This window comes from Coturnix japonica, chromosome 8 (assembly GCF_054131305.1).
Source record: "Coturnix japonica strain WE chromosome 8, WE-NBRP24, whole genome shotgun sequence".
Lineage (NCBI taxonomy): Eukaryota > Metazoa > Chordata > Aves > Galliformes > Phasianidae > Coturnix > Coturnix japonica.
This window is the reverse complement of record NC_140670.1, coordinates 17075264-17103176: the sequence shown is the minus strand read 5'-3', so window position 1 is coordinate 17103176 and position 27913 is coordinate 17075264. Positions and strand designations below refer to the sequence as shown.

Below are 27913 nucleotides of genomic sequence, written 5' to 3'. Positions count from 1 at the left end.
GCCAGTCTCATGACAGAGAATGCTGAAGGTGGAAAATCCCTGTAATTGCTGTGCTCAGTGGGGTTTTTGGTCAGCTGTCTCAGCAGCCAGGTGAAGGACTGAATGGCCAAAAAAGATCAAGGGTACAGTTTCTCAGCAATCTTTTCCCTGAGAAGCAGGGTGTCTGGTGAGGTGGAGCATGGCTTGGAAGGGGAGCTTTGCTCTTTCTGTATGTGCTGCTCTTGTTGGATGGACACAGTAGGGGCTTTCATTCTCTACCACAGCCAGACTGGTGCCTTCCCTAGCAGTGAATTCACTTACAAGAGGGTGCTATGAATCGCTCCTTCATTTCTCATCCCAGTTGCCTCCGTGAAGGCTGTGTTAAATAAACTGTGGTGGTCTCATTCCCATCAGTCTTACAGATGCTTTTTGCTGGGGATTTGTTTCTTGTGGTTTAGCAGGTAGCCAGACTTCTGGCTTTTTCTCCCTTGCCCCTCATCTGCTGGCACCTTGACTAGATTTCACACAGCAAATGCTAGGGTGGACCTGGAAGCAGTGAGGAGAAAAGCAGCCTTAATTCTAAATCTCTGTGGTGTGTTTTGCTTAGGTTAGCTGATATCATGAGACACTGATCGATGCCATCCTTAGTGTTTTTTTTTCCCCCCTTTCTCAGGCTGGCCCCAAAAAAATACCACTGCAGCTTCCCTTCTTCAGCAGAGATGAGGCCTCAGAAATAAGCTATATTTTCAGGTGTACTGGAGTGGGTGAAGCAGGAAGGATCAGCTCTCATATCTGTTGTTGCTGGAGTTTTTGTTTGTTTGTTGTTTTTTGTTTTTCTTAGTTACAAGGAATGCTCTAGACTCTAAAGTTATAAAATAAGGTGGTAGCTTTTACCAGACCCAAGCTTACCTGGGGTGAACAGGTTGCCTGGGATGATTCCTCAGTGTCTTTCTCTGGCCAGGCACCTTAGAGCTTTGTTGGGCCATTTGGAGTGAAGTTACAGTAGCAACTTGTTTGCTTTCATGCCTCAGTCACTCGCTCCTAGGGTTGTTCAGTTTTGTTTATACTTTTGATCCCTTTTGGTCCCTTGAGTAACCAGAGGGGTCAGAGTATTCTGTATAAGTAGGCTTGGCATGTGCTTTTTAGGTAGCCAAGATGAGTACTGCTTAAAGGTAACTTCAAAATGGCTGAGCACTGCTGCTGGGAGCAGAAATATTTCAACTCCTAGCTGTGGTACCTCTAGCCTGATAATACCATATTAGCATCATCAAGAACGATCATCCCAATGCTTGGCTTTATAATCAGTACCACTGGGGAGCATTGATTTTTGCCCTTACTGTGGCTCCCATTAAGGTCAACCCTCCTCTAGGGAATGATCTCCATGAGACAATCTATATTTTTAAATCTCTGACAGTACATTAATTCCTTTTCAGATGAAAAGCCAACTCTTGTTCATGATACCTACCTGCTCTGTCCTGCTCCAGTGATTGAAGATGCCGGACAGTAAGTATTGCACTTGCAGTACGTGAGGGGAGAGGGAGCTTCTGTACAAGGGCATCATTCCTGAGCTAAGGGCTCAGAATTTTGCCTGAAGTGCCAAGCTAAAAAGATTTGGCTTTGTAATGTGAAGAGGGCGATCTCATATGTACAAATACATCTCCTAGGATGAGCCAGCATAGCTCTGTTCAATGCTGGGTCTTTAGCACAGCTTAACCAAATGTTTTGTTAGACTATGGTCCCCTTGCAGTGCTGGAGATGAAGCTGGTATGAACAGTAGTGTTGTCGTTGTTTTTGAGTTCATTGATGCTCTTTGCCAGTCTGCTACTGGTGGGGAGAGACAGCAGTTTTGTATGGAGTTCTGCAGCCATACGTACTGTTGTATCCAACAGGAGGTAAAAAGTAGTGCTGGTGATAAAAACTTCCACATAAGCTGTGCTACAGACTTCTTGCTTCATTGGACAAACACTATGCATACTATCTCCAGAGGTGCTAGTGATTACGGTGACTCAACATGCCCATGTTAGGCCTCTCTCTGCTTTAGTGCATGCTGGTGGGTGATAAGAACCTGCCCAGGATGCTGATATAGCAAATAATAGCAGGTGTTTCTGCACTGCAGCTCCAGAACTTGAGGGCTCTGACTGAGAGGGGCTAACAGGACTTCATGGTAGTCTCCCTGCATGAACCCAATGCAGCTGAAAAGCTGTCAGCTGTGAGATGACTTGGAGAAAAATAGAATTAATGAGAAGATTGTGGACAGAGGATTTTTGAGTATGCCTATGCCATTTCTCCTCATCTCTATTCCCTTTTTTCCAGACCAAAGGTTAATTGAATTACAACCAATCCTTTCATTTTGGTAGAATATTGATGCTCGGTTTGAATTCCTACACTGCTGTTGTAATTGTTGCTTCCTGTGTTTTGACCTGCTCTGCTTTGGCTAGCATTTGTATTTTTTGGCTGTCTTACAGACTCCAGGAAGACGTGGCACAAGACTGTACCTTCCTTCTTGGTGATCTAGATCCTTAAATATCTTACAGGGAGACTGAGGGAAAAGCTTCCCTCCACTTCCCTACCTGTGGGGGCTGCTATTTTTTCTTCATACCTTTTCTCTGATACCAGGGAATGATAAAGGCCAGATTTTGCTTTAATTTCACTGTCATTTAAATCTTTTTCATTTGACCTCGTGCAAGACTCTGACTTGATTTGGATATATTTTAAAATAAATAAAACCAGTCTGGCTCTTTAAGCTGCAGAAGCGGTTTAAGATAAAAGCAAATGCTTCTTGTGCTATCTAGGATAGTATTGCAAGCATCTGAGATTTTGTTTTAGCTCTATCCTAGTGCCTTTTTTCCCAGGTGAGATGAAGGTTTTATAATGAAAAGCGTAAGTCTGAAATCAATTAAACCAGTGTAAAAGTGATGACTACTGGGCAAGCAGAGAGATAGAGGCAGGTAAGCACCTGCAGCCACAGAATGCCTTGACTCAGCAGGGAATGTTACCCACGCATGTTCATGAGCCAACGGCTAAAACACAGCCACAACAAAAGGAACAATGGGTATAGATATGACGCTAAAAATAAGTGTATCTGTTTGTGCTTTAGGGTGGTTTTCCTACAAGTCAGCATGAACAATGGGCTAACGTTCATCTCCAGCTCTGTCAGCATCACCAGCACACAGTGTGTAAGTAATTGCAATGGGGCTTGACAGAGAAACTATGAGATCTTGGGAAGTGGTGATGGCTCTTCAGGCAAGCATGGGTTTGACTGAGCACGGGTTCCCTGCAGCTGCAGCACCACAGTTGTTGACTGAATCCCTGCAGTTCTTTAAGAATCAATAGGCTAATTACGACTAAACCATTATTGGTGGTAGCTAAATCATGGTAGATTTACAGGTTGAACAGTTGCAACAGAAAAACCAGCACTCCCTGTCTGTTCCTATTCCAGGAAAAAGAGAAGTCCTTATGGGTAGGATCCTACCTAGAAGGGAACCTACTTAAAAGGGAACCCAGAAAAAGGGGTGAATGAGTATCAGGAAGCAATACCCTGTTGAGTATTGGGTTACCTATGGGATCTGGAGTGAAATGTGTAGCTGTCAGGACTTTCATCTAGAAGGGCCACAGCATAGAACATCCTCTACACTTTAACGGGTACTGTCTGTTTGGAACTTACTACATTTGTTCTTAGACCTCCACAGTTTACCCCTAGTTCAGGTATTTTTTACTTCCAGTGAGGTGATTGCTTTTCTCTTGGTGTCATGTGGAATATTACAGGGGATGGCTGAAAACAGATAAATAACCTCTAATTCTGGAGTGAAATTCCTAGTACCAGGCTGCTGCCCAACCAAGTGAGGATGTGCTGCTATCCAGCAGTGGCTGGGGTACATATCTCCTGGCTGATGTCAGGTAGACCACTTATCCCCAGGGTAAGGGATTTTAGAATCCAAAACAAAACAAACAAAAAACAAACAAACAACCCCAAACCAACTGATACCAATATTTGTTGCAATCTAACAACAGTTTGCTTTAGCTAATGATTTGGCCTTGTGCTTGTGGTCTAAAAAATTGCCAAAGAACCTGATAACAAGCAGTTGGTATTGAATTTGAGCTTTATTGTTACTAATGTCAGAAGGACTTTTATAGCCTACACCAAATGCTGTCATATTGGTTTGTAATCATCATTGGCCTTTCTGACAGCTGCAGAGCAGAAGGGCAGGAATGAAGACAAACAGCGACTGGAGCTTGCAGATTTGATTTTTCTAATGTTTTCAGCATTGCAGTTGGGAAATTTTGCATCAGGTTGCTGGAACAGCCCAGGGTGTGTGGATGCAGAGTCCAGCAGAGATGATTTTACTGCTTCATCTGTTTTATTTTTATTATTATTTTACGAACTTTTCTTCAGAATTTTCTATAGTGGAGACTTCCCATGTTTTCTAACCCCTTTTGAGCCCACAGTGAAAAACAAATATTAACTGGTGCATTTAGTTACCCACTTGTAATTTATTCCTGATAGAGGCTGAAGTCTTAGCCCTAGCTAGGATCCCTACAGGCCAGAGGGTGGATGCAGAAAGCTTTCTTCTCAATAGCCCTAGGATAATGAGGGGACTCCAATCTCCAGTCCTGTCAATCTCATGATTTTTGCCCAGCTCTTACAGATTAAACACGAAGGACTCCTGATTCTTATCTGGTACAAGAAAGACCATCTCGCTCCAGTGGCATCCCATAAGTGGGAAGGCTGGTGGTTCACTTTCCAGCTTTGTTCTAATCTCACTCATTTTGCTCTTACTGTTTTATAGACTCCCTCCATTTCCTTTCCTCTCCTGCTCTACTCTCTGTGAGCAGCAGCCAGCTGGCCTGCTCAGCCCTCCTCCCCAGCTGGTGCTTCTGTCCTTTCTGTACAGTAAGTATCTTCTCTTGACTTTACTCCCAAAGCCTCTGTGTGATCCCTGTGCTTGTTTCTGTTCAGCTGCATGAAGTCTGCTATTTCCTTTTCGAAGTCCAGCTTCACTATGATGCTTTGTGTGTTTGATCACTGAAAGAGGACTCTCTAGCTTCTTGCTGCCAACAGCTCCCGAGCTGCTGCTGGCAAATGTCTCAGTGATTTATATGAGCACTTAGCATGGGAAAATCAGTGCCTGAGAACAGGACAAGGAGGCGATGTGTGTTTGGAGTAACAATAGCTATAATATGTACGTATCTGTGGCTCATGCACTGCTTTGCTGGTGCTATGCTTGGATCTGCTTTTAAGGAGTGCATGAATTCTTCTTCAAAAATGATGTTTAAGTATTCTTTTATCAGCAAGCTGGCTTCAGTGGGAGCTCATGCTTCCTGGGTGTATTAGCGCTACATGTGCCCATGAGTGGATCAGAGGTGGGTGGCAGCACTGAGCTGCAGCTGGGTAGTATCTTCTATCAGGACTCTTCCCTGTGCCGGTTGCTACACCTTGGCTTTCTCCTGCTGCCTGACTTAACAAAAGGGGTGAGTTACATAGTGTATCCCAAAACAGAGCAATTTGTTTTGTCAATGACAAGAAGTGACAAAGCAGTGGAGAAATGGTGATTCTACAGAGTTACAGGATCCTGCACTAAGTACCTAGGAATGGTGTAGGAGCCATGAAAAGGTTAGGCGTATCTTGAATATGCCAATCCTAACAGGTCTAGGTTTAGTCCTGAAGAAGAGCTGGGTACTACTCAACAGCTCATCCAGATTTCACAAAGCACTTCCCAGATGGTGATTTCTTTTTCACCCTCAGCTTCTTTGCTGTCTGGGGAGAAAACAAACCCACTGAGTTTTGCTAGAAGGAGATAAGTATGAGATTTTTGTAGTCTTGTCATTGCAACTCAAGAAGTAGTTAACAAAGTTGAATCTTATGGACTTTATCCTACAATGGAACTTGCTTTCTTTCTGTTTATTCTTTCAACTATCCTTGTTTGAATATGCTGTATAGCTTTCTCTTTTGGCCATCTCCCATTCCCTCAGCCTGACTCATAGACTTTTCTTGAAGCTCTCTTCAATTCTTCCTGGTCCTAGTCTGTCCTCCAGTTTGTTACCAGATTTTGTGTTCTCTGGTACTCCTGTTGCTTGTGAATGAACTTAATACTAAAGAGGTTTTCCACAACTCTGGAGCACCAGAATAATTTTAACCCCATCCTGGAGCCTGTTGCAGTCCAAGGAAACTGCTTATCCCTTCATACCACTTCTCATCTGCATCAGATGTTGGATTTTTAAAAGCTATATGCTCTGTATGCTCTGTGGGGGCCAAGCAGCACATTGAAGACCTTCTTTCTTGTAGTCATCAGAGCAGTACTCAGCCAGCAGATATTCTGAATGCATTGCCATGAATGCAATGCAAAGTTCCTCAAGATTTATACAGGAAAGTCAGAGCTCTGAGTCTCCTTAGTTGTCTGGCTACTCTGGAGGGCCAATTTCAAGTATTAATATTTTCTTTTAATGAAAAAAATAAAATAATTGACCACTGTTTTGTATGTAGGAACTCCCTGACCCCAGGCTTCCACTTGCAGAGTAGTTAGAATCAGGAATGATTAAGTCAAAGCAGTCCTGAGAAGCTCACCAGCAGTGTTAAGGACTAGTTTATCTAAGTGCTCAGGCTGGGGTTGTGTGCAGCTCAAGGCAACAGAGGCAGGCTTAGCTGATGAGGCTTAGCTAATAATAAATTTAAATATGATGTTGATATGCTGATGGTTATCTGTATGCTTTTAGCTGCAGCGTTCCCATTCTTAGAGTATCTGCACTGATACATTATGCATCTCTAGTAATGAAATATTATTCTGCACCATTGAGTTTGATGATGTAGTTTAAAATGCCCTTCTGACAGTACTAAGGGATCACTCAGAACAAGTTTGGGGATGGTTTGTATACAGTTTTATCACTTTTGAATCTAGTGAGCTACAAGCATACCATATATAAGAATTACACATACCAAAAACAGGAGGTAGTTTCCTGAATCATGACTCCAGGTACAGATTTGTCACACAAAATATTGATGAGATCCTAATGATGATAGTAATGGCCTGCACCACCTAAGTGAAGCTGTGTAATGGGGAAACCTGGCTAGTTTACCAGGTCTTCTTGTGTAACTTCAGGCCTCCTACTTCATTTGTGATGTATGCGGATAACTTAAAGGTAATCATTTTGTTTGCAGCTGACTGGAACCATCCTTTTCATTGCTCTCCTGATTCTCTTTTTGCTGCTGGCTCTGGCTCTTCTTTGGTGGTTCTGGCCCCTCTGCTGCACTGTGGTAAGGATGGATTTATTTACTTCTTTTTTTACTTGATATCAAGTTCCATTTCTGACTCACTTCTTTCTAATATGATAATGATATTTTGGACCTTGTTTCTTAATGTAGTAGTGAGCCAAATGGCTTGATTTTATGGTGTTACTGATCCTGTAATGTGATCCATTGAGTAGTCCAGGCAAGATTTAAATCTTACCTAAAGTCAGAAACTTTCATCAGAGATTTTACTGAATGAAATGATGACTAGATACCTTGAGAGATACATTAATGAATTTCTCCGCAAATGTTTTAAAGCATCTTTAAAATAGTACTGCTTAAAAGTAATTTGTTAAACATGTAAATCATAGTGACTGTGTATGAAGCTGAAAACTTTAGGTGTTTCACAGGGTCCAGTAGGCACCAGGCAGGGCTGGAGACATACATGTGATGGTATTGGTGCTGCAGTGCAGATATTGCTATCAGTGTGAGTAATGGTAGTCTAGTGTTTATGTGCTGTGTGCTTGAACGTGAGGAAATAGAGCCAGGCAACCTATCTATGATAAGCAAAAAGTACAGAGGGCATAGCCCTGATGTGGAAGAAACCCTGTTGTTAACTTAGATTCCTCCCACCATTTGTATATTCCAGGTGATCAAGGAGCCACCTCCACCGCCACCTCCAGAGCCTGTAAGTATGCTATTTCTGATCTGTCACATTGTCTGCAGCTGCTGTAGTGCAGTGTACTGCCCAGGAATGTCACCCCCGTAGGTGCTTTAATGATACCTTGGAGGCTGAGAGAGGAAGTCTCTGGGGTCAGGACAGTTATTTCTGCCTTCTGACCTCTGTATGTATGTAGAGCAAGGTTATTTCCATCCACAGAGAAAATAGATGCCTAACTCAGAAGTCCATGAACACATAGTTCCTGCAGTTTTTTGTTCCTTCTGTTGTGCATCCATCACATAGGTGTGTAGAAAAATCTTTGCTTCTCCAGCAGTAAAATCATTGTGCTGAAAGCTGTCCCTCTTCCAGCAGAGCTGCTGTTCCCAGGAGGCGAGTACAGAACAAAGTCAGGCAGCTGAAAGAAAAGACAGAGAAGGCTGAATTCCTGTGGCTTTGGTACAGGAGAAGGGAGCAGGAGGCGGGTCCTGGCTGTGGTTTTGCTGCAGCCTGACCCTTGGCAGGATGCTTGGCCCTTCTGTATTTAGGTTGTGAGCTGTTAGAGGAAGGGTTGTACTTAACTCTCTTTGAGACGGTAATTCACAGAGGCCCTGATTTCAGCTTTGGATTTACTCTGTTATTTTGATAGAAATAATAGCAATAAATAAAAGTATCTCCAGAATGAACTCATGGCTGCATTTACTCCTTTCCTGGGCACAGACAGCTAAATGGTGGGAAATTATTTACCTAACCCACAAGAGAAGCTTACATCTTACATCTTTCTTGCTATAACTTGGCATGAATATCAGGAGGCAACCACAGCTGCAGTTTTGAGGTTGCCAGAGGCCATCACTGCTGTCTCTGTGATTCTGTTGCTTGCCCTGAGCAGCAGCATTGTGACAATTTAACTTGAGAATATTCACAGAAATCATTCTGGTTTTGGGGTGAGTGTTGTCATGAGGCACATAATCACAGCTATGCTGTGTTTGAGGGAGATTTCAGAGAGCATTGCACCCTGGCAGTAGGTTTCCCAGATGCTCTGGGATTATTCTGATCAGAAGAGAGGTTGAACCAGCACACATCTTCTTTAAGCTTGCTGAAATACCAAAAAAATACAGATGCTGCCCCTCCCTTTATTTGCTTGTGAGTCTACCCTCTGTAGATCATTGTTTCAGGATACGTAACACTAGCCTCCCTATGTACAGCATCCTGCCCTTTACCTAATATAGTCCAGCACTGATGCTATTAAACTGAATATAGGTATCTGAGTCTTATTTGAAACCACAGATATTTGATTTCTAACACTTCTCAAAACGTACATGGTGGTTTTTAGTGTTTCTTTGCTATACGTGTTTGGTGCACAGGCTATTTATTATAAATTCTTTATCAACTTGAAAAGCATAAGCCATCATTAACAGTCCTGCTACTATCAGGTTTGCCAACACTGAAGGTTGTTAGGTGCAAAGAATTTAGATCTGTTAGATCTGATGAGAAGAGGCAGGGTTTTTTAATACGAAACTAAGGTCCACTTTAAGTGAAACAGAAATGAATTTAAACTATCGATGTACTGTCTTAGATGTGGCACAAAATGGGTTTGTGTATTACAGACTTCCAGAACATCAACAAAACAATCATACAACAATTTCCTTGTGTATTTCTGTGAGTTGGGGTTGAAAAATCTCATAGATGCAGTGGTAATGTCAACTCTAGTCTTGTCTGGCAATACTAAAGAATTTGTTTGAGGAACTGACGCATGAAACATAGCTGAGAGTTCAGTTGTAACTGAATAAATGATGGAAATAGCACTCTACAAAGCATGACCTAAGAGTTAAGTAAGAATAAACAAAAATAAAGGCAAGCTTTTTAGGAGATCCTATTGGCTTTTGGACTCTTATCTATTCATAGAAATGTGTAAAGGCCACTTCAAGAAAATGTCATTCAGTAACCTGGTAATGAGTTGTCCTCTACTATTTGACTTTCACTTGATTTCTTTTTTATTTTATTTATATTTTTAATAAAAACGAATTCCAAAATGAGCTTCTGGAACTGTACTTATGGTGTGACTTTCAGCTGGTTTGACTCAGTGTAATGACAGGGAGTCTGAGAAGTCCCAGCGACTTCTCCCAACTTGGGATGATAGAACTGCGAAAGTGTTCCCAGGGTTGTCGAACCAGAAATGTTTGCCAGCTTTTAGTTATGCAAGAACAGAACAGTGAACATGAAGTAAAACCCTGATTCAGATTCTCCCACATTCAGAAGAGGGGAAAAAAAAAATAAAAATCCATGGTCTTTATAATTATAGGTCAGAAACACAGGATCTGAGCTTCCTGAAAATTTGGAGGTGCTCCAGTCTCAGTTCCAGCTCCAAACTGTACAGCTTGAGCCAGACTCTACAAAGAATCAAGCAGCACAGAACAACTGGTTACAGCTGCCATAAGAAAAGGGCTTGATGCACATGTTAGAAATCTCACAGTGGTAGCTTTTTCCCTGTTAGGTGACATTAAATTCTAAAGGCACAATTAATAAATGAGTCCTTTGGGTTAGCTGATTGCAGCATTTTCTGCACAGCTTAGTGACAAGACAGCATTATGTACAATTCATCTGCACTTTGCTGTCCCTTAAAAGTCAGATGTGATTTTGAAGCTCAATGCATATTTGATTAAATAAAAGCTGCCTGAAGAGGAGAGGGGAATAGGCAGTCCTCCTTGGCTTGCCCAGTTAAAATCACAGCTGCGGAGACAAGAGTCTTTTTTGTTTTTTGTCAGCAAGTAAGTATAACGCACAAAGCCAAATTTCCAAGGACTGAACTGTAGGATGTTCATTTTTTTTCACCATTTATATGTGAACAGCAGTAACATCTCTCTGTCTTTCCCACAGGAGTCAGATGATGAAGATGGATTGCCAAAGAAAAAGTGGCCAACCGTGGATGCATCTTATTATGGAGGCCGAGGTGTTGGTGGAATTAAGAGGATGGAGGTACTGTGGTCCTTTTCTTCAATAGTCCCTTGCAAATGATCTCAAATATATACTTTAATAATGTTTTTGTGTAAGCAAACAAAAAATACCACATATTTTTGTTGGAATACAGGCCAAGATTTAATTAAGGCTCGTCTACCTGATTGCACCTGCCATCCAAGTCTCAGACATTGAGCTGCCACATTTGCATGAGTAATTAATTGAATATAGCATTGTGAGTAGGGGAAAATCTGCAGGTTAAGGAATGGGATAAGCACCAAAAGTTCTAATTTACTGAATCAAACCCTTCAGTTAGCGCAGTTGGCTCTGATTCTGTTGTGTGCTGTGGAGTTGCCCTGGTTTTGAGTATTTGAGTGTGTCATCTATGCTGTGTCTTGGTGGCTGGAAGCTGTTGGCTTTGGGAATTAAAAACAGTGATTTTTATTATTATTATTTTTTCTTTCATTTGAACATTAACTCCTAGTGCACAAAAGCTTGCCAGGGGAAAACTTCACTCTTGGTTCTCTGAAACTGGTCAATAAAACAAATCTTACCTTAGGATTCACACATGACACAGTCTTGATATGTAAGCTGTTGTTGTAAAAGATATTTTCCTTGTGTTACCTTATGGCATACATATTTTGGAGAGGCAGCTGATAATGCTGTCATAAAAGGTTAACTCTTGTATGTTACCGCGAAGTTAGTGAAATCAGTGTAATATACCTTACCAAGGCTAACAGAAGCACAAGGCAGGGAATTATCACTCATTCATATTTGCTGAGGGTCTAATGGTGACTTGTAGGGATTCCAAACCAGGCACTACTACCAGATCTAATTGGCAGCTGAGGGAGATGGGCTAATGTGGGTCAGCTGAGATTCTGATCCAAACCAGAATGAAAGCACTGGCTTTTCACCAAGGACCTGAAAGTCTGCAGTCAGAGTACTGTGTCTTGATATCCTTTAACCGTTTTCCTCTGAAGCATGTTCATACTTGGTGCTGAATAGCTTCATGGATCACATGCTCTTGTTGAACTCAGGTTCACATTTCTGCTTGAGTCAAACTACAAAAGCAGTTTTTTATCTCAAAACAAGAGAGTGCAGTGCATAAGGATAAAGTTACTGACCTCTTTTGTGGCTGTATACAGTCCTTTTTAGAAGAACTGTTTTTAGTATGAGCTGCCTATCAAATCCTTGTCTGCTGATCCTATTTTCATTTTGGAACTAATCCACTGGAGCAGCATAGAGCTATTTATATACGCTGCCTACCTTCAACTAGTGCAGCTGCCTGCTTTTTAGGTAAGGCAATAGGAATTCACCTGTGTCCTAGTGGAACAGGGCAGAGTGCTTTGGGTTTCATTTGGAAATGGATTAATCTGCCTTGAATGCCTTAACGTCCCACTGCGCATCATGTTGTGCTCACGCTGGTAGTTTGGGCTGCTTTTCAGAGTTAATATATGGCTCTTAAATATATATTTCTGACTATGGTGCCTTCATGTATTTGGCTTCCTGTCTGAGGATATTTGAATTACCTGATGGAACTAGGTAAACACCTGCTTGTGGTGACCACCGCAGTGTCTGTACTTAATATTCTTTCCTGGCTTCAGGTACGATGGGGAGATAAAGGATCAACAGAAGAAGGAGCAAAACTGGAGAAACCCAAAAATGCCATTATTAAGCTGCCAGAGCAGGAGTATGAGCCCTGGGAACCTAAGCCGAAAAAACCCCATGTGAGAAAACCTCCTTCCCAGCGGAAGTGGTACACTCCAATCAAGGTAATGAGCCCATTTCTCAGTTTTATGAAGTCTGCTTTGCCCTGCATGATGCATGTCCTGCCTCCTAAGTGTAGCCTTTCTTATGGTGGATCTGGGGGAACCTATTTAGAAAAGTGGCCAGTATCCCTTAATTTTGTCTTTTCTTGGAACTTACATTGCCCCAGGTCCTGTGTTGTCTCAATTTTTTGAGGAAAGTGGAGAATGTTCGAGGGCAAGAGCAGAAATCTTCCCTCCCACAGCTCACCTCTTTGTTGGTCTTTTTGCACAGTTTGGGTTGCAACAGCAGATATCCCAACTCTTCTGACAGGGGGACCCAGCTGTACTCCATTCTGAGGCATTCTGCAAAGAAGTTCAGATAAAGAAAGTGCTTTGTCCTTTCTTTGGTTATAGAGTGGCTAAGGCTTGGGCCTGGGATTCAGCTCTATTCCCTCCTAGCTCAGCCACAAGACATAGTGTTTGATTTTGGGCTAGTCCCTCAGTCTCTCCATGCTTTTTCATCCTCATTTCTCCTGTATCATTATAGTATCTGATGTCTGCCTGTCTCCAACCTATGTATCCTCACACAACCACAGAGCTGTTATCTCAGCTTACAGCAAAGGAAGCTGGAGGGCTTGTGCTGGTGAAGGCAGCAGCATACCACACTCATCTCAGAAACCCATGGCCAAATCCTAAACCAGTGTTTTGTGTGTGCAGAATGAGTCCTCCCCTCCCCATCTTGCTGTGTATGGTTCTCAGATGGGTTTAACAGTACTTGACTTTATTGGCTGGAATGTACCTGTGAGTGATGCCAGCCTAGGTCTTGTGTCTGCTTAACCAGTTCATTGTTCTGTCTTTGTTAACACAGCTCCTAACTTTGCCTCTGTGGAGCTGTTTAAGCTACAGTCATTCTCATTGTATTTTGAGCAGAGCGAGTTTGTCCCACTTAGTTATAAGGTCCATGTTACCACTCTGAGATCTGTTCTGGCTGTCCAACAGGACAAGGGCACAGGAGCAATTTTCATTCACTTTGATGCAGAAAGGCTGTATCTGCTCAGCTGTTGTTTAATTTTGTCATGTTCTCCTAAACCTTCTTGGTCATGTCAGATGTTTGTTTATCTTTTATATTCCAGGGCAAACTTGATGCACTGTGGGCTTTGGTTCGGCGAGGCTATGATCAAGTCTCTCTTATGAGACCACAGCCAGGGGATAAGGTAAGGTGTCACAAATGCATTGTCATGCCATTTCTCTGTTAACAGTAGCATTGCTCTGTCCCTTGCCTTACTCCTTTTTAGGTTTCTTTTTTTTTTTTTTGTCTGTGTGTGAGCCTTTCTCCTTTCTACATTACCTTGAGGCTAAAAATTTGTCATGAGAACCAGAGACTTCAAATGTTTGCTGTGGCATCTATTTAAGAGTATTGCCCCAAAATGTCAACAACATCTCCACTGTTATTATTGCAGCAGAGTGAGGTAGAAGCTGTCCAGTTGCAGTTGTTTCTGTTTTCTTCAGCACTATAAGTTCTTACCCTTGTAGCTTTGCTTTCTTGTGTTGGAGTTCAAGGAAAAGTTCTTTGTAAACTCAATACTAGCAGATTTGAACTTAATATGTAGTAGTAATGTTGCAACTTCATTTTTCTGATGTTGGGTAGGAGGGATAATTGCTTCTCAGATTTAATAACAGCACTTAGTGATTGTACTGTCCATAGTTTCTCACAATAGAAGGTGATGAAGAAACAAACTCTAGCAAAGTTAATGAAAAATAGAATTTCTTTAGAGTTCTGTGCAGAGATGCATCTCTTCCTTGTGACCTGTGTGGAGGCATAGGGTATTTTCCTGCCTTGATAAACTCACATGCAGGTCAGGAGTTGATTTCTTGTTGGAGGAAGCAAGGAGTTTGTTCCCGAGCTACAGAGGTCTGCTCCACTGTGGTACTGGGAGCTTCCCATTGTCTGTTCTGTTACTCTAGAGGAGCAACCTCAAGGGAGTTGTGTGCTGCTGCCTCTGTCTGTTCCACCTTCACATTTGGCTTTCTGTGTAGGAGCTTTGACATGCAAGTTCCAAGCAGAGATGGCTCTTTCTTTCTCCCCTGCCCCACAGTCCCTCTCTGCCAGAATCTCTACATTTTATCAGTATTGATACTTCAGTCTCTTCCATTTTTCTTTTGGTGTGTATGGACCACTAAAGGACAAACTCAGCTTCCCATGCTACTTTGTAAAATGGCCTTTTAACTTCTTTCACCAAGCTGCATTTTCAGGCCAGCTGTGCTCAAGACACCTTATTTACTTTTTAAGCACGATCTGGAGCTTCTGAATAGGCTCTTTAGTCCCAGCTGTATTTTGATAGCACTAACATTGTATACTACATATCTATCCCCTGCCTTTTCCTGGCTTGGCGGGTACATTTCTATGGGTGCAGAGCACAACAGAGCCTCTGTTATCCTGTGCAACCATGAAACATGCAGGGGCTGGCTCAGAACAGGGATGCTCAGTTACTTGCCCTTCAGCCCTGCTGCGGGGAGGATGAAGGACTCAAAAGGAGCTGTGTAAAACCGAGCAAGCTGAAGAATTATTGTATCGGGGCAAACATTAGAAAATCAAATGTACATCTGGGAAATAGGGTGGAAAGAATCCTATTGAGCCAGATTCAGTGGAAGAATGAGATAATCTGTTCCCTGGTCTGTGAAATTAACTAAAGCTGAAGAATATTGAAAGGGAAACAAGAAAATGACTGGCCATCACTCTGTTGTATAAATAAAGGATATTACAGGCCTGTGTTTCATGGAGAGATCTAGCACAGAGAAGAACAAGATTATTATGGATTGTTCTGTTGACTTTTCCAGTAGCAATCCGTTGGTGGAAAATGAGTTTGAGTTTGGCTTTTGGTGAGGAAGGAATATGTCAGTAAATCATAGAATCGCTTGGGTTGAGAGGGACACTTGAAGGTCTTCTGGTCAAACTCCTCTGCAGTGATGAGGGACACCTACAGCTGTGCAGGTGCTCAGAGCCCCATTCTTGAATGTCATTGGGATGGGGCATCTGCCACCTCTCTGGGCAACCTGTGCCAGTGCCTCACCACCCACATACTAAAAAAAAACTTCTTCCTGGCATTCAATCTAAATCCCCCCTTGAAACCATTTCAAAAATCATAATGTATGTAACATACTCATGTATACTTGCATGCATAAGTCCTGACTAGAGCACATTAGTGCTATGGGTAACCTGGCTGAATGGACAGCTCTGGCTGTATGGAGCTAGAGAAGCTGAGCAACCCTCACAGCCCAGGATAGAACAAAGCACTGCTGCTCAGATGTGTTGACAGCAGTCAATAAGCACTGGGTTTCTGCTGGTAGTTCAATGGTAGCACAGTGCCTTGTTTCTTGGTGTTCTTCCAAATAGCACCATCCAGAGGCCAGAGGGATTGCACCATTGCTTTGCTTTTGCAGGGATTTATTTTTTTTTTCTTGTTTGTTTTTCTATGTTTTGTTGTTTGGATTGTGGATTTTTTTTCTGGCGGCAGGGAGGTGTGTGCTTTTCTTCCTTTTTTTCTTAAAGGAAATTGTATAGTTTTCTATTCAGGAAGACTTAACATTCAGAAGGCAAAAAACCACAGTGTTTTGGGGACTGGCCTTTGCATTCATGAGGTGGAAAATTCCCATTTCTGAATATCCAAAATTCAATTCAATTATCATTACATTTTCAACAATTACCAGAAATATCAGCTAGCACTGGAACAAGGTAGCTCACCAAAGTCAATATTCTCCAAACTTTATTTAGTGTAGCCCTAATTAAAAACAAACATTATTTTCCACTTGTATTAGCTCAGCTGGGCAAATTAGTTTTTTGTAGTGGTGAAAAGTAAGGCTGAACAGTTGTTTTGTTGTTTTGTTTTCATTAAATATTATGATGAATACATCCATAGTTGAGGGAAGGGGAAAAAAAAATCACAGGGTTTTTTTGGGACGGAGTATGATGAGGAATGTTTTGACATTAAAGCATTCTCTAAAAGCTTTAGAAAAATAGTTTTCATCCTTTGGAACAGCTAGGTTTCAGAGCTTTTCTTCCTGAAATAATGCTTGTAGAAATACAAGTGTAGTACCCACTGCACTGTGCCTGGTACAAACACCCCCTTTTTGCCCTGTGCACAGCTGGAGTTTGGCAGTTCCCAAAGGGCACTTGCGCTGCAGCTGCAGAGAGGCATCCCATTGGGCTTGTTCACCCCAAGGCTGCTGCTTAGAGCTCCAGTAGTCACAAATCAAAAGTGAGGTTGTTACCAATGCCAGCAAGTAAATATTAAAAGCCCAAAGATATGTGGAGAGGAAGGTGAGATGCTTGTTACAAATGTCCTCTTTAGTTGCTGCTTTCAGCAAATTCATTCCGTTTTGCATTTCATCACATGCTGTCACAGGAAGCTCGGTTTACCAAAAAATGCAGCTAAAAAATGATAGCATCCCCCCCCAACCTCCCCAGCAGAATTGCTCTTGTTTATTTAAAGCTTTAGAAAGCAATCTTATTTTTGTCACTGAAAATTACCTAGAGCAGAGTGGGAAGATAAACTGGGTTTTGAGATCATCATTATCCTTGTATACCCATGGGACTACCTAGAAAAAACAGTGCTTGACCGGTTCTAACCTTTGGTTAGCACATGCAAAGGGGGAAAGGGACTTGAAGCAGGCTGTGGTATGAAAACTGAAGCTCTTTTTCCCCGCTTTGTCCCCTAGAACTAAAGATAAAAAGGAAGTGCTTAAGCTGGAAATTGCAGTAATTGTGAGCTGCAGGTTGTGCTGGAAAACAGAACTTGTGCCCTTTCAAGTTCTCTGCATTGATTCTCTGAAACGATTCACTGCATGACTTTGAATAAATCATGGTACCTAGAACTCTAAACACTGGTCTTTGAAACTGGGTAGAGTATTTGGGTTCTTTATTCTGTGTTTCTTTTAAAACAGTTGGTCTAAAGTTGTTGTGTTTGATACTCAGAACATCCAATTACTGGCAAATTTGGAGTAACTGTTTGCAATGCTGACCTTGACATCTATGCATGTAGTTTTCCCAACTGTAAAGTCATGAGAATGCCGTCTGTATTCATGATTTCTCATTACTTTCTGGCTGCTGCACACAGGTGGTCAGTAGTTTGTGAATAGCATACTGAGATGGCAGCACTGCTTTCACTCGGCATGAGTTGCCCTTGTGCCAGCACTAGTTGGAGCTTACATGAATTACTTTCCTTCAAGACCAAGCAGTGACCTCTAGCAGGCTTACCTGCAGCTCTGATCTGCACTGTAATCACCCAGAGCTGCAGGGGGTGCTGGAAAAGCAGCACTGAGCACCTTCAGAATGTGTGTGTCAGGCTTCTGTCTTGTTCCGAGTTTCTTCCCTTTGCTTAATCTTTCTGGAGCCAATTATCTTCATAAGCTGCTGTAAAATTAAAGAGATGGGGACACTGCCTGCCACAGGAGGTATTCTCACTTGGGTACTTTTGATGAAAATGAAATGCATGTAGCCATTGTGTGAATTTCTTTCTCTTTTGGCAAAGGAGAACACTATTTGTAAGGTTCATTCCTACTGTAACAGGCATGTTATGGGGGGAAAACATCTCCTTGGCCAGTATCCTAATGCTCAGTTCCCAGGATGTGCCAAGTGCTGCAGCTGGAAATGTAATCAGTGACTAATGAGTTTACTATCCTGCAAGAAGCCCACATACTGGCATAACTTCTCTTTTGCCAGGATCATATTATTTCTGACATGGAAGAAGAGCTCACAAATTGGTTCTGTGGGCAGATGCTCCCATGTGTCCCCTGAGGGATAGCAGTGTATCCAGGGCTTTGGGAGCCTAAGGCACACAACAGCCACAAGAGGCCTTTCTGAAGAAGGAGTGTAGATGCCAAGTGGTGGTGCTACTTGGCATGAGCTGCACAACAGAGTGAAGAAGGATTGGCCTTAGGGTTAAGAAACTGAGCTGCAACTGCAGAGATCCTAGCTGTAGCTAATGTAGGTCACTTCATGTCTGTTGTACTGCAGCTTCCCACTGATAGAAGTTAAGTTCCAGGAGAGTGAGACTCTGTTCCTGTTGCCACCTTGAGTATGCCAGAGATGGACATGTGCACATGAACAGATATACCGTGGCCAATGCATTTAGTTGTTTCTTGGCAGCACTCTTGGATCAATGCTGATCCTGCATTATCTTCTTTGTTTTGGACTTCAGGGAAATGCACAAAATTCATTGTCTTCTGAGTTGGGTAATAGTCCAAAACTTTATCTAACTGGCCTTCCATAATGCTCTGCCTGTGTACTTCCAGTTTTCGTGTGGGAATCGGTTTCTTTGTGGGGAGAATGAGTAGTTTCATGACCTTCCTCAGTGTAAGCACTCTGTAAGATAACATATTAATGTTACTGTTCACACTAAGTTTATTGTACAGAATGTTAACTAAAGATGAAAAGATGTTGCATTTCTGCTGTCTACAGAGAAGCTGTAAGTCTGGATGCCTCCGCTCTTGTATAATCTACTGTGGTTCCTTCTGCGGTAACAGAAGAAAATCTATAATCACTGCTATTATATACGTGGGTAGTACAAATGTACTACCCAACCTGAGAGCAATTGAGATGGTTGTTCTTTGTGGTGGGCCGAGATCTTATGTTTCTGGTTAAACCAAGGAAAATTAATAGCCATTTTCACCAGAAAGCTGAGAGTCTCCAGCATTACTCTATACACTAGGCGCGTAAAGAGCCTCGTGCTCTTCTTCTGTGCATACCACAATCCCAGCTAGCTCCTGCAGAGACAATCAAACAATTCACCCTGGAAAGCACGATGACACTTAAATGCAGTTTGAACAAAACCAGTTATGGTCCTTTGTGGTCTCCTTTCCTCCACCCACTAACCCACCAATACCTCAAGTTTAAGACTGTCGTACTCAGTGAATGTTTGCTGCTCTAGTTGCTATGCTCCAAAGCCTTCTCTGCTCTCGGTGGTGTAGAAATGTAGACTCCCTTTCCCTGAAAATGACAAGCAAAGAAAGAAAAATCTTTTGCAAACCAACCACTTTTTTCTTCCCTTGAACCACATACTTGTATTGTCAGCATACAAGTGTGGAAATGTGTGGTGCTGTGGTTGAAATAAGGGATGTGAGTCATGAGTAATGAACTTGTATAGCCCAATTCCTTCCCTGAGTTGCTGCCTGACCTTGGGTAGGTGGCACAATCTAGCAGTGTCTCCTTGCTTCATCCACTAAAGCTGGCAGCAAAGAAGTAAATTGTGTATCACGAGTGCAGGTGTAGGTTCGACTTAAGCAGGATATTTCTGTCAGGTTTGAGTGGGGTTTGGTCTGGTGTGGCTATACTTTGAGGCTGGTAGTGAGCATCAAGTATGACTGATGGTGCATTGCTTTGTTTATGCTTAATGTCACCAATTTCTGTCCTCAGAACCAATAGTCTGTATGGTGTGCGCACTTGGAGTTATTTCAGCCATAACTTCAGCAAGGTCCAAGACATGTGATATTTTCTGCATTCCTGCAAGAAATCTTGTGACTCTGACCCTTCTTTCAGGGGGTGTCTGTAGTCCACTGCTGCATTTTCTTGCTAAGACAGAGGTAGAAAAAACATGCAGCTCCCTGCTGAATGGGGTGTGATAAAAATTATTTAAATAGCCCTGTCTTCATTACTGGGATGGGTTCTCCATGTCACCTGCTGTGTTGTCCTTTCCTTTTGTGCCTAAGCTGGATAAGTGGTAGTAGGTATATGGCAGTTGGGTTATAGGGATGTGCTCAGCATGAAGTTTATTTTGCTGATGGAGCCTGAGTCTAGATGAAAAGGGCCAGTTTCCCTGGCTGATCTTTTTCTACACCCAATTCCCAGAACTGGCTGATTGTAGGAGAGAATTGGCCCACTTCTGTCCCATGTGCCGCTGCACTGGATTTTAAACATAGAAGATTGTTCCCAGAGGATCCATCTCTGACTTTAAGAGGTGCCGTGCACTAATGGGACTATGAGCTGAGGCACAGTGTCTGCTAATGTGCACATCCAGCTGGGCTGAAAGCAGATTGCTGCTGCCCCTTGGATCATCTTTGTGCTTTTGCATTCATCTTTTAATTCTCAATTTACTGAATATACTTACAGCCATTATAGCGAGCTCATTGTTAAAATATGAGTGATTTATAAGCCAGGGCATGCTGATTTCTCCTCTTCCAGAAGTGTTACCAGTTCATATATAAAGATGACAGATAATACACTTAATTTAAAGAAAGGAGGGAATGCATCTTTTATTTTAAAAGCAATATTGAAGAAAACTGTATTTTCATTGTTGAGCACCCCTGCTCTATTGAATCTTACTTCTAAAATCCTCTTCCATCCAGTCAATGCCATTTTCTCTGACTGATTCATAGTTCTAGACTGACATCAATTCTGAACTGCCAGGTATACCCCAAGAAAACTGTCACTGAAAGGAGAGGACCTGTCCAACTGGAAGATGTTTTAAGAGCCAGACTCCCATACAAACAAATATTTTATGGTAATTATATTGTTTTGGTTTGAGACTTAGAAGCTGGAAATGGCTACATATGAAAAGAAATAATTACAAGTTAATAAATTAAATATCAATAATTGATGTTACATAACAGTTAAATGTTAATGATTGCCATCCATTATAATTAGAAATTAATTATACATTATATATTTATGGAACCGAAAGCATGACCAAACACCACGCTGCTAATACAGGAATCTCAGACATTTCCAGTATTTCATTTTCCACCACAAAAACAATATCTCAGTCCCAAATGCAAGAGCAGGATTTAGTAAAAGTTACTGGACTGGGCCTGAAAACCAGGCAGGCTTGGTTTTATGTGACAAACTGTTTCATTGGCTCACTAATCTCTAGCCTGTGTGCTGCAGGGTAATCAGGACAATTCCCAGGAAATCCATGAAGGTTTTAATGAGCCATGACATGTTCAGCGCACAGTCAGCATGAAGCAGTGCAGTGCAAGGGAGGGTTCGGCAAAGGCTGCTTCACAGAGGTCCTGGCTGCTGAGAAACCAGCTGCTAATCCTGATATTTGCCCAGTGGACTTTAGTAGGGGCTCTGTACCTCCCTGCATTGACTCTCCGTAATCTGCCTCATTCATAAATGGAGTAAAAAGGCATTATTGCTGGTCTTCTAATTTTTTTTCAAAACTGAACTTCTACATAAGTGATTGGCTTTAAAGGTGTACAGCCTGTCTGTTTCTCAGTCTTTGGGTCAAAGCATTCAGTTAGTTAAACTGACTGGCTCTCTGTAGGTGCTACCTCTTCAGCATCTTTTTTTTTTTTTTCTTTTTTTTTTCTCCCCCTCAGATGCAAAGTTTTAGCATTGTCTTTACTATGCTTTTCTTTTCTCGCTCAGATTTTCAGCAAGCATGCAAACTCTATTCTGTTGAATTTTAGAACTCTGCTTTTGCATCGGTAGGCACTTAGGAAATGATGGTAAATGCTAACAAACCAGATCTCTGTGTATATGCGTATTTATATATATTTCATAGGACAACAATGTGAGGACCGCTAAACTTTGAAGGAATTATTTTTCAATTCATGCTAAAATGTAAAGGCAAGATTCATGTTTTTCCACAAAGACCTAGAAGTTTCTATAAATATTTAGTTGACGCTAATTCTTCTTCCGTCACGTACCCTCTCTGCCAGTTAAAAATGGGGTGCAGAAACTCCATAATCAAAAATGTAGGTGAATGAAAGCTCAAGTAAAATTTTTAATGGGAATGATATTGTCTATTGGGCCAACTAACTCAGACAAAAAGAAGAAACAGACTGAACTTAGCATGTGCAAGTGCTCCAATATGCACAAAGATGGAACTGGATTTGATTTTTTTGTTAAATACCCAAAATTTTCTTGAAACAAAGAGAAAAGCAACAGATATGGGCAGATGGCTTGGATTTTTTTACTTACTTTTTATGGGGTGTTCTTTGTATCATGAGTGAGGTGATGTGCCCACGATACAGAGAATTGCACGGACCCTGTCTCTCGAAAACTTGTGCAGTAGTAATTAAGGGCTTATGGGCAACAAACACTGGGGAGAGTTGTACTGAGCACTGTGAAGAAACTAGCCCAGAAACAAGATGCAGCAGCTTTCAAGAGGTTCCTCTCTTTCTTCCCCCCACAAACCACACACAAAAGCACATCCTAGGTGGTCGAGGAGGCATTGCCTGGAAGTACAAAGTGCCTGAATTGCACATGTGATTGTTACACTGGGATAAAAGCTGGAGTCAGGGCAAGGGCGGATCTCGCTGCTTCAGTATTTGTACTTTTTGAAAAGCCAGTTTGGCAAGCAGCATAACAAGAGCCTAACAAGTGGATGGACATATGGGGAGGCAAAATAATTGTGCATTAGGAAGACTGTGCAGATGTGAGCTGAAGCAAGGGCGTAACTCCATATGGCACTGTGCTGACCTTCAGTTGGTGTCTGAATGACAGTACGTGGTGCAGGTCACACCATCTGAGGGATGTTCTGCTGGGAGAAGGGCTAAAACCAGACAGAACTGGAATAACACAGATCATCTGCTTCCTAGAAAACAATAAGGTGGCTACTGACAGCTGTTGTGCCAGAGATCGCCATAGTATTCCTGTGCCATGCAGCTCTGAGCCCTTCTTGAAGCACTTGGTATACAACATGCTTTTGGGGGGAAAAAAATGTTATTGCTACTAATGCAGTGGCTTTTGATCTCTGTTAATCCCTCATGCAAGGAGAGCAGAGATGAGTGTGGCAGGATACCTTTGGAATGATGTCTTAATAATTCTGTCCCTGATTTCCATGTTTCAAGATCCTTCAAATGTTTTTGGAGAGGAGATTACTAAATCCTTTCAGACACAGAGTACTAAGAGTTTTGTGGCTACTTTAAGAAGCAGCTTGCTTATTCAAGAAACCATCACAATTCTTTTTTATGAAGCTAATCCCAGAGAGACATGCCCACAAGGCAGAAGAATTGCTGTGGCATTTTGTTGTTTGGAAAGTGTGATGAGTGCGGGGCTTAATTCTTCAACCTGGAAGTCCTTTGATGAAATACACCAGAGAAGTTAAAACTGAATTACGATTTATGGTCATTTGTTCTCCCCTTTCCCTTTGGGCTGTTAATCCTAACCCTTGCTCAGAGTTCAGCCTCGATTTATCAATGGCTGCTTGAAGTGCTCGGGAGGATTTGCTCTAGTATTCACCAGAAGTCTTTGATGTATGAGATTGTAGGCTAACACCAATAATCTTTTGTGAGGAAGTGTCACAATGCATACATCGATCAGACAAGCCTCTATCTGTCAGACTCTCCCAACCCAACCGTATTTTTCCTGACACAATGCGGCGCATGGCCTTTAAATTACCCATCTGTCTGACAAATCAGCGAGTGTGGCAGAAACTGGCAGCAGCTTGACGTCGCCTATCACTTTAACTGAAGTGAAAGTAATGCAAACAGATTTATGGGATCCCCTTTGATTATAGACTATGAATATATTTGGAATTGATGTTTGGGGGAAAGACAACAGAGGCAGCAAAGGCTCGTAGGCAAAAGCACTAGTGCTGGGTTCGTGTCTCTGCATTTGTTCTGGGGAATTGTTCTGTTTTCTTTTTTTCCCTTTCCATATGTTGAGTCTCATCTGAATATCTCTGACTTTTGTTTTTTTCCTTAAGTGATTATTTTGCCGTTCAAAATTCATAAACTCATAAAATCAAGGTCAAATTTTCTTAAATGCATAGCAGTACAGCTATTAAATTAATCTGTATCGTTCACTGCCTAGCAGTAAATACTACTGATTTTCAAAGTGAGCACAGCAGAAGACAAATGACAGTTACAGGCTAACAAGGATGGCTATTCGCTGCAGCGCTGGGAAGGACTTGAGTTCTGTGACAGTAGAGCGAAGCACTGACTTGTGAGTTTCTTGATTCAGTTGTCTCTCTTTGCAGAAGTTGTCAAGAAGCAGGCTTTTGCCCATTGATGCCTCCACACATCTGGCCCTAGCACAGCATTGCCTTGAGCCAGGTTCATAAGCAAAGTCTGCTCTAACAAGCCCGCTTTTTCTGAGAGAGGATTTTATCCCATGTATCGAGGTGGTTGTTTAAGTGCAGTGGTGAATTTGTGTTGGTGAAAACTGGGACTGAGTACGTCTTATGTACAGGCAACAACATGTCCATTCAGTTAGCTCTTGGCTGCAGATGAGCCCTGAAGCCCTGAGCCATCCAGTCCAAGTAAGTGGTAGGGTGGTACCATTTGGGTGTTAGTACATCCATTGAATCATTTTCTGAGCTCCCTGAAGCTTGCATAAGCTTCTCTTAATGCATAGCAGAAGTAGCTATTTGCCTTTTTTTCACAGAAGTCATATACTAAGAAGACTATCTTCTTTTTAAAGGAGTAGTTTCACAGACCAAGACACAGGCATTGTAAGTCTCTTAGCAAAACAGATCATTGCTGAATTGTGATGGCCTCTGCCTGGATTCCAGTTGAAATCATGATTTGTGGAGTTGCCACAGATAATCAGCCCATTCCCTGAACACCTTTGGTGTTTCCTTGTGCCAGCAGTGATCTATCCCTTTTATGGACACTTGCATCCCCTTTTTATCACAATCGTCTGTAGCTGCAGGGATCACAGTCTATAGCTGTTTAACTCTGAAAGAACCCTGAGTTCTACTTGAAGGGTATTTGTATACCTTCAAGCTGAATGTTCTCTGTTGAACCCAACATGCAACCTCAACCTCTGACCAGTGCCATGGCTTTGCATGTCTTTGAAAATTATGAAGGGAAGATGCCTTCTGGAACAGATGCTTCCTGACACATCAAACTACTTTTTTGCTTTTCCCTATGCAGTGCTTGTCCTGGAAAGAGAAAAATAGGCAATGTTCCCCTCCGTGATAAACTGTAGAGGGCATTTGCATGAGGATGGTTGCTTCATGGAACAAAACAGGCATACTGAACAAAAGAAAAAGTGCTGGCAAATGGAGTTCATCACTAATGGCTGGGTACTGTCCAGCCCACAGTTATGTGTATGGAAACCACATCCCAGTAAAGATGAGTGAAAAAAAAACAAAAACATAGCTTCTGTGTGCTTCTGATAATTGCATGGAAGCTGTGAATGACCTCTGTTCAATATCTGAAGGGCTGTTCATGAAGGGCTACTCTCCTGAAATTATGGGGTTGAATGTAATGGGATTAGCCAGTTCATCACATCAGGCATTGGAAGGCTCCTGTAAATAGGCTGTTGGCAGTGTCACTCCTTCATTTTAAGACTGCCTTCACCTCCAGCCCTTGTGTGTGATGATGAAAGGCCTTTCTGAATTCCAGGCTTCTGCCAAGCTTGTGGCAGCTGCATTGTTGTGTAAGCATCTCCTCTCACCTCTCCAGGTGAGGAGATGGGTATGGAGATGCCAAACATTACATCTCTGCACACAAGTTTGCATGTGCAGGATTTCATGAGGCTTCCACAATGACAGTGGGCTGTTTCGTAACAAAACATGGTGGCCATGGGGAGGAGCAAGTAGAGCAGACAGGTGAGGTCTTGTGACTGATTGAGATTGTTCTGGCTTCTCCCCACAGGAAAGATGAGGTTGTCTCTGGGGTCTTGTCTCTCTTCCTGCTTGGAACCTGTTTGGTGGAATTTTATATAAAGCATTGGAGCTCCCCTTGAGCAAGTCCCACACCTAGTAGGCTTTTATGAGGACAATGGGGAAACCACATCTACATTTGGAGCACAGGAGACCATGTACAATCTCACTGTAGTGTTGGAAGCATGGCCACCATCTAGGCTAGCATCTCTATGAAAAGGAAGGCTATAGGTGGTGCCTTTGCTAATGTTGTTCCACAGGTATAATCCTGTTTCTCCTGTGAGCTTTTTCCAGCACAGCTTTATCATAAGGGAACTCAACAGGCAGGCAGGACTCTGTGGGGGAGCTGTGACAGTAGCCATGTTCTGCATGGCTGTACTGTCAAAGAGAGTGCATGTGTGCAAAATCACACTGGGCCCCTTTTTGGTTTAAACAAGTCCCAGGCTATTTTCCATAGGCAGTAACTCTGAAACACAAGGAAGGCATTTGTCTGTAGTACTGATCTTTAGTACAGCATGGCCTAAATGTCGTGTCTAGGATCCAGTGAATGGCACTGGATGAAGATCTGTAAGTACATCCTGCCCCTCTGCTTACAGCCCTTTTGTCTAGCTGCTGCTGAGTCAAAACACATACTTCTTATGAATAATGAATTTCTCTTTACTTCCAGGGGAGATGCATAAACTTCACTCGGGTAAAGTCAGACGGGACCTCTGCACCTTACAGCCCACCACCAAAGCTGCCACGACGGGACAATGTTAATCATGCTCCAAGGAGTCCATCTCCTCCTGTGTCTCTGCAGCCCCCTTCAAGGCAGCCACCTCCTGGGCCACCCCCATCCCGAGCCCCTCCTGGACCTCCCCCTTCACGGCCACCCCCGCAGCCCATGGCTTAGAGCACAGCAAAATCCTGAGTAGCAAAACACGTCTCTTTGCTGAACACGGCATATTTATTGAGTATTGGTTTACAGTTAAAGATAACAGAATTTGTTGCTGGTCAGCAAAAAAAAAAAAAAAAAAAAGAAAAAGAAATTACCAAGTGTCAGTTTTAGTGTATGAATATATTTATACCACACGTGCTGAGTAAACATTCAGTGGATAGATTCAGAGCTATGGGGTACACAAACAAACCAAAATGATCAGCTAAATACAGTAGCAGTAGCAGCTTCTGTTTGTATACATTTCAAGATCTATTTACATGCGACATTTGTCTGACTTGTTATGTCAGATCATACATTAGTAACTTTAGCTGGATACACGTGCATCTGTTGTTTTGATAGCTGCCACCTGCAAGTTGGTTAAACATAGTTCATTGAAGTGTTTGCATTCTTTCCCCCAACAGTACTGCATCCAGATGTTAACACAGAACAATGATTACAAAGATAATTTCTGACTTTAGTTCTGCTGGTGGAATTTCCATGGAATTTTATAAGGAGGTGATAACAGCAATAAGGTAAAATGAGACAATTTAGCATGGAAGAGGGGTTTCCTTCTCATGACAAAATCCGTTTTGAACCTGTCATGTCTGAATGTGTTTAGATTTGATTGTGTAGGTTTGTCATTGAAGGTCAGATTTTGGCTCCAAAAACCCAAACCCTGAACAAGACCTGGGTTCAACACTGTCTAAAGTTCAGAGGAATTCCAATGAACTTTTTGGCTAGATATTTTGTTTTCATTCATAGGAAACACTTCAAAATTGAACAAAAATATGTAATTTGAGCATGAATACTACCATATGCAAACTGTATGTTACATAAATCAGGAGCATTGATGGACTGATTCCATTGCTGTTTAATCACAGA

The 27913-nt window shown here is 42.2% G+C and overlaps 1 protein-coding gene across 3 annotated transcripts in view; it reads left to right on the top strand.

Annotated features, from left to right (window-relative positions):
- Positions 1–27143, top strand: part of ANTXRL (ANTXR like) — a 46875-nt gene extending 19732 nt beyond the window's left edge. For 2 of the 3 annotated variants that reach the window (XM_085554526.1, XM_015866789.3), the window contains 8 exons: positions 1413–1482; positions 3077–3155; positions 7133–7228; positions 7851–7889; positions 10737–10835; positions 12419–12586; positions 13696–13776; positions 26783–27143. In XM_085554526.1, coding sequence (XP_085410652.1) covers positions 1413–1482; positions 3077–3155; positions 7133–7228; positions 7851–7889; positions 10737–10835; positions 12419–12586; positions 13696–13776; positions 26783–27007 — 857 coding nt within the window. In that variant the 3' untranslated portion in view covers positions 27008–27143. Of the gene's footprint in view, positions 1–1412; positions 1483–3076; positions 3156–4766; positions 4871–7132; positions 7229–7850; positions 7890–10736; positions 10836–12418; positions 12587–13695; positions 13777–26782 lie in introns of all 3 variants that reach the window. The other variant, XR_014948679.1, reaches the window with a different exon arrangement.
- Positions 27144–27913: the final 770 nt, after the last annotated feature.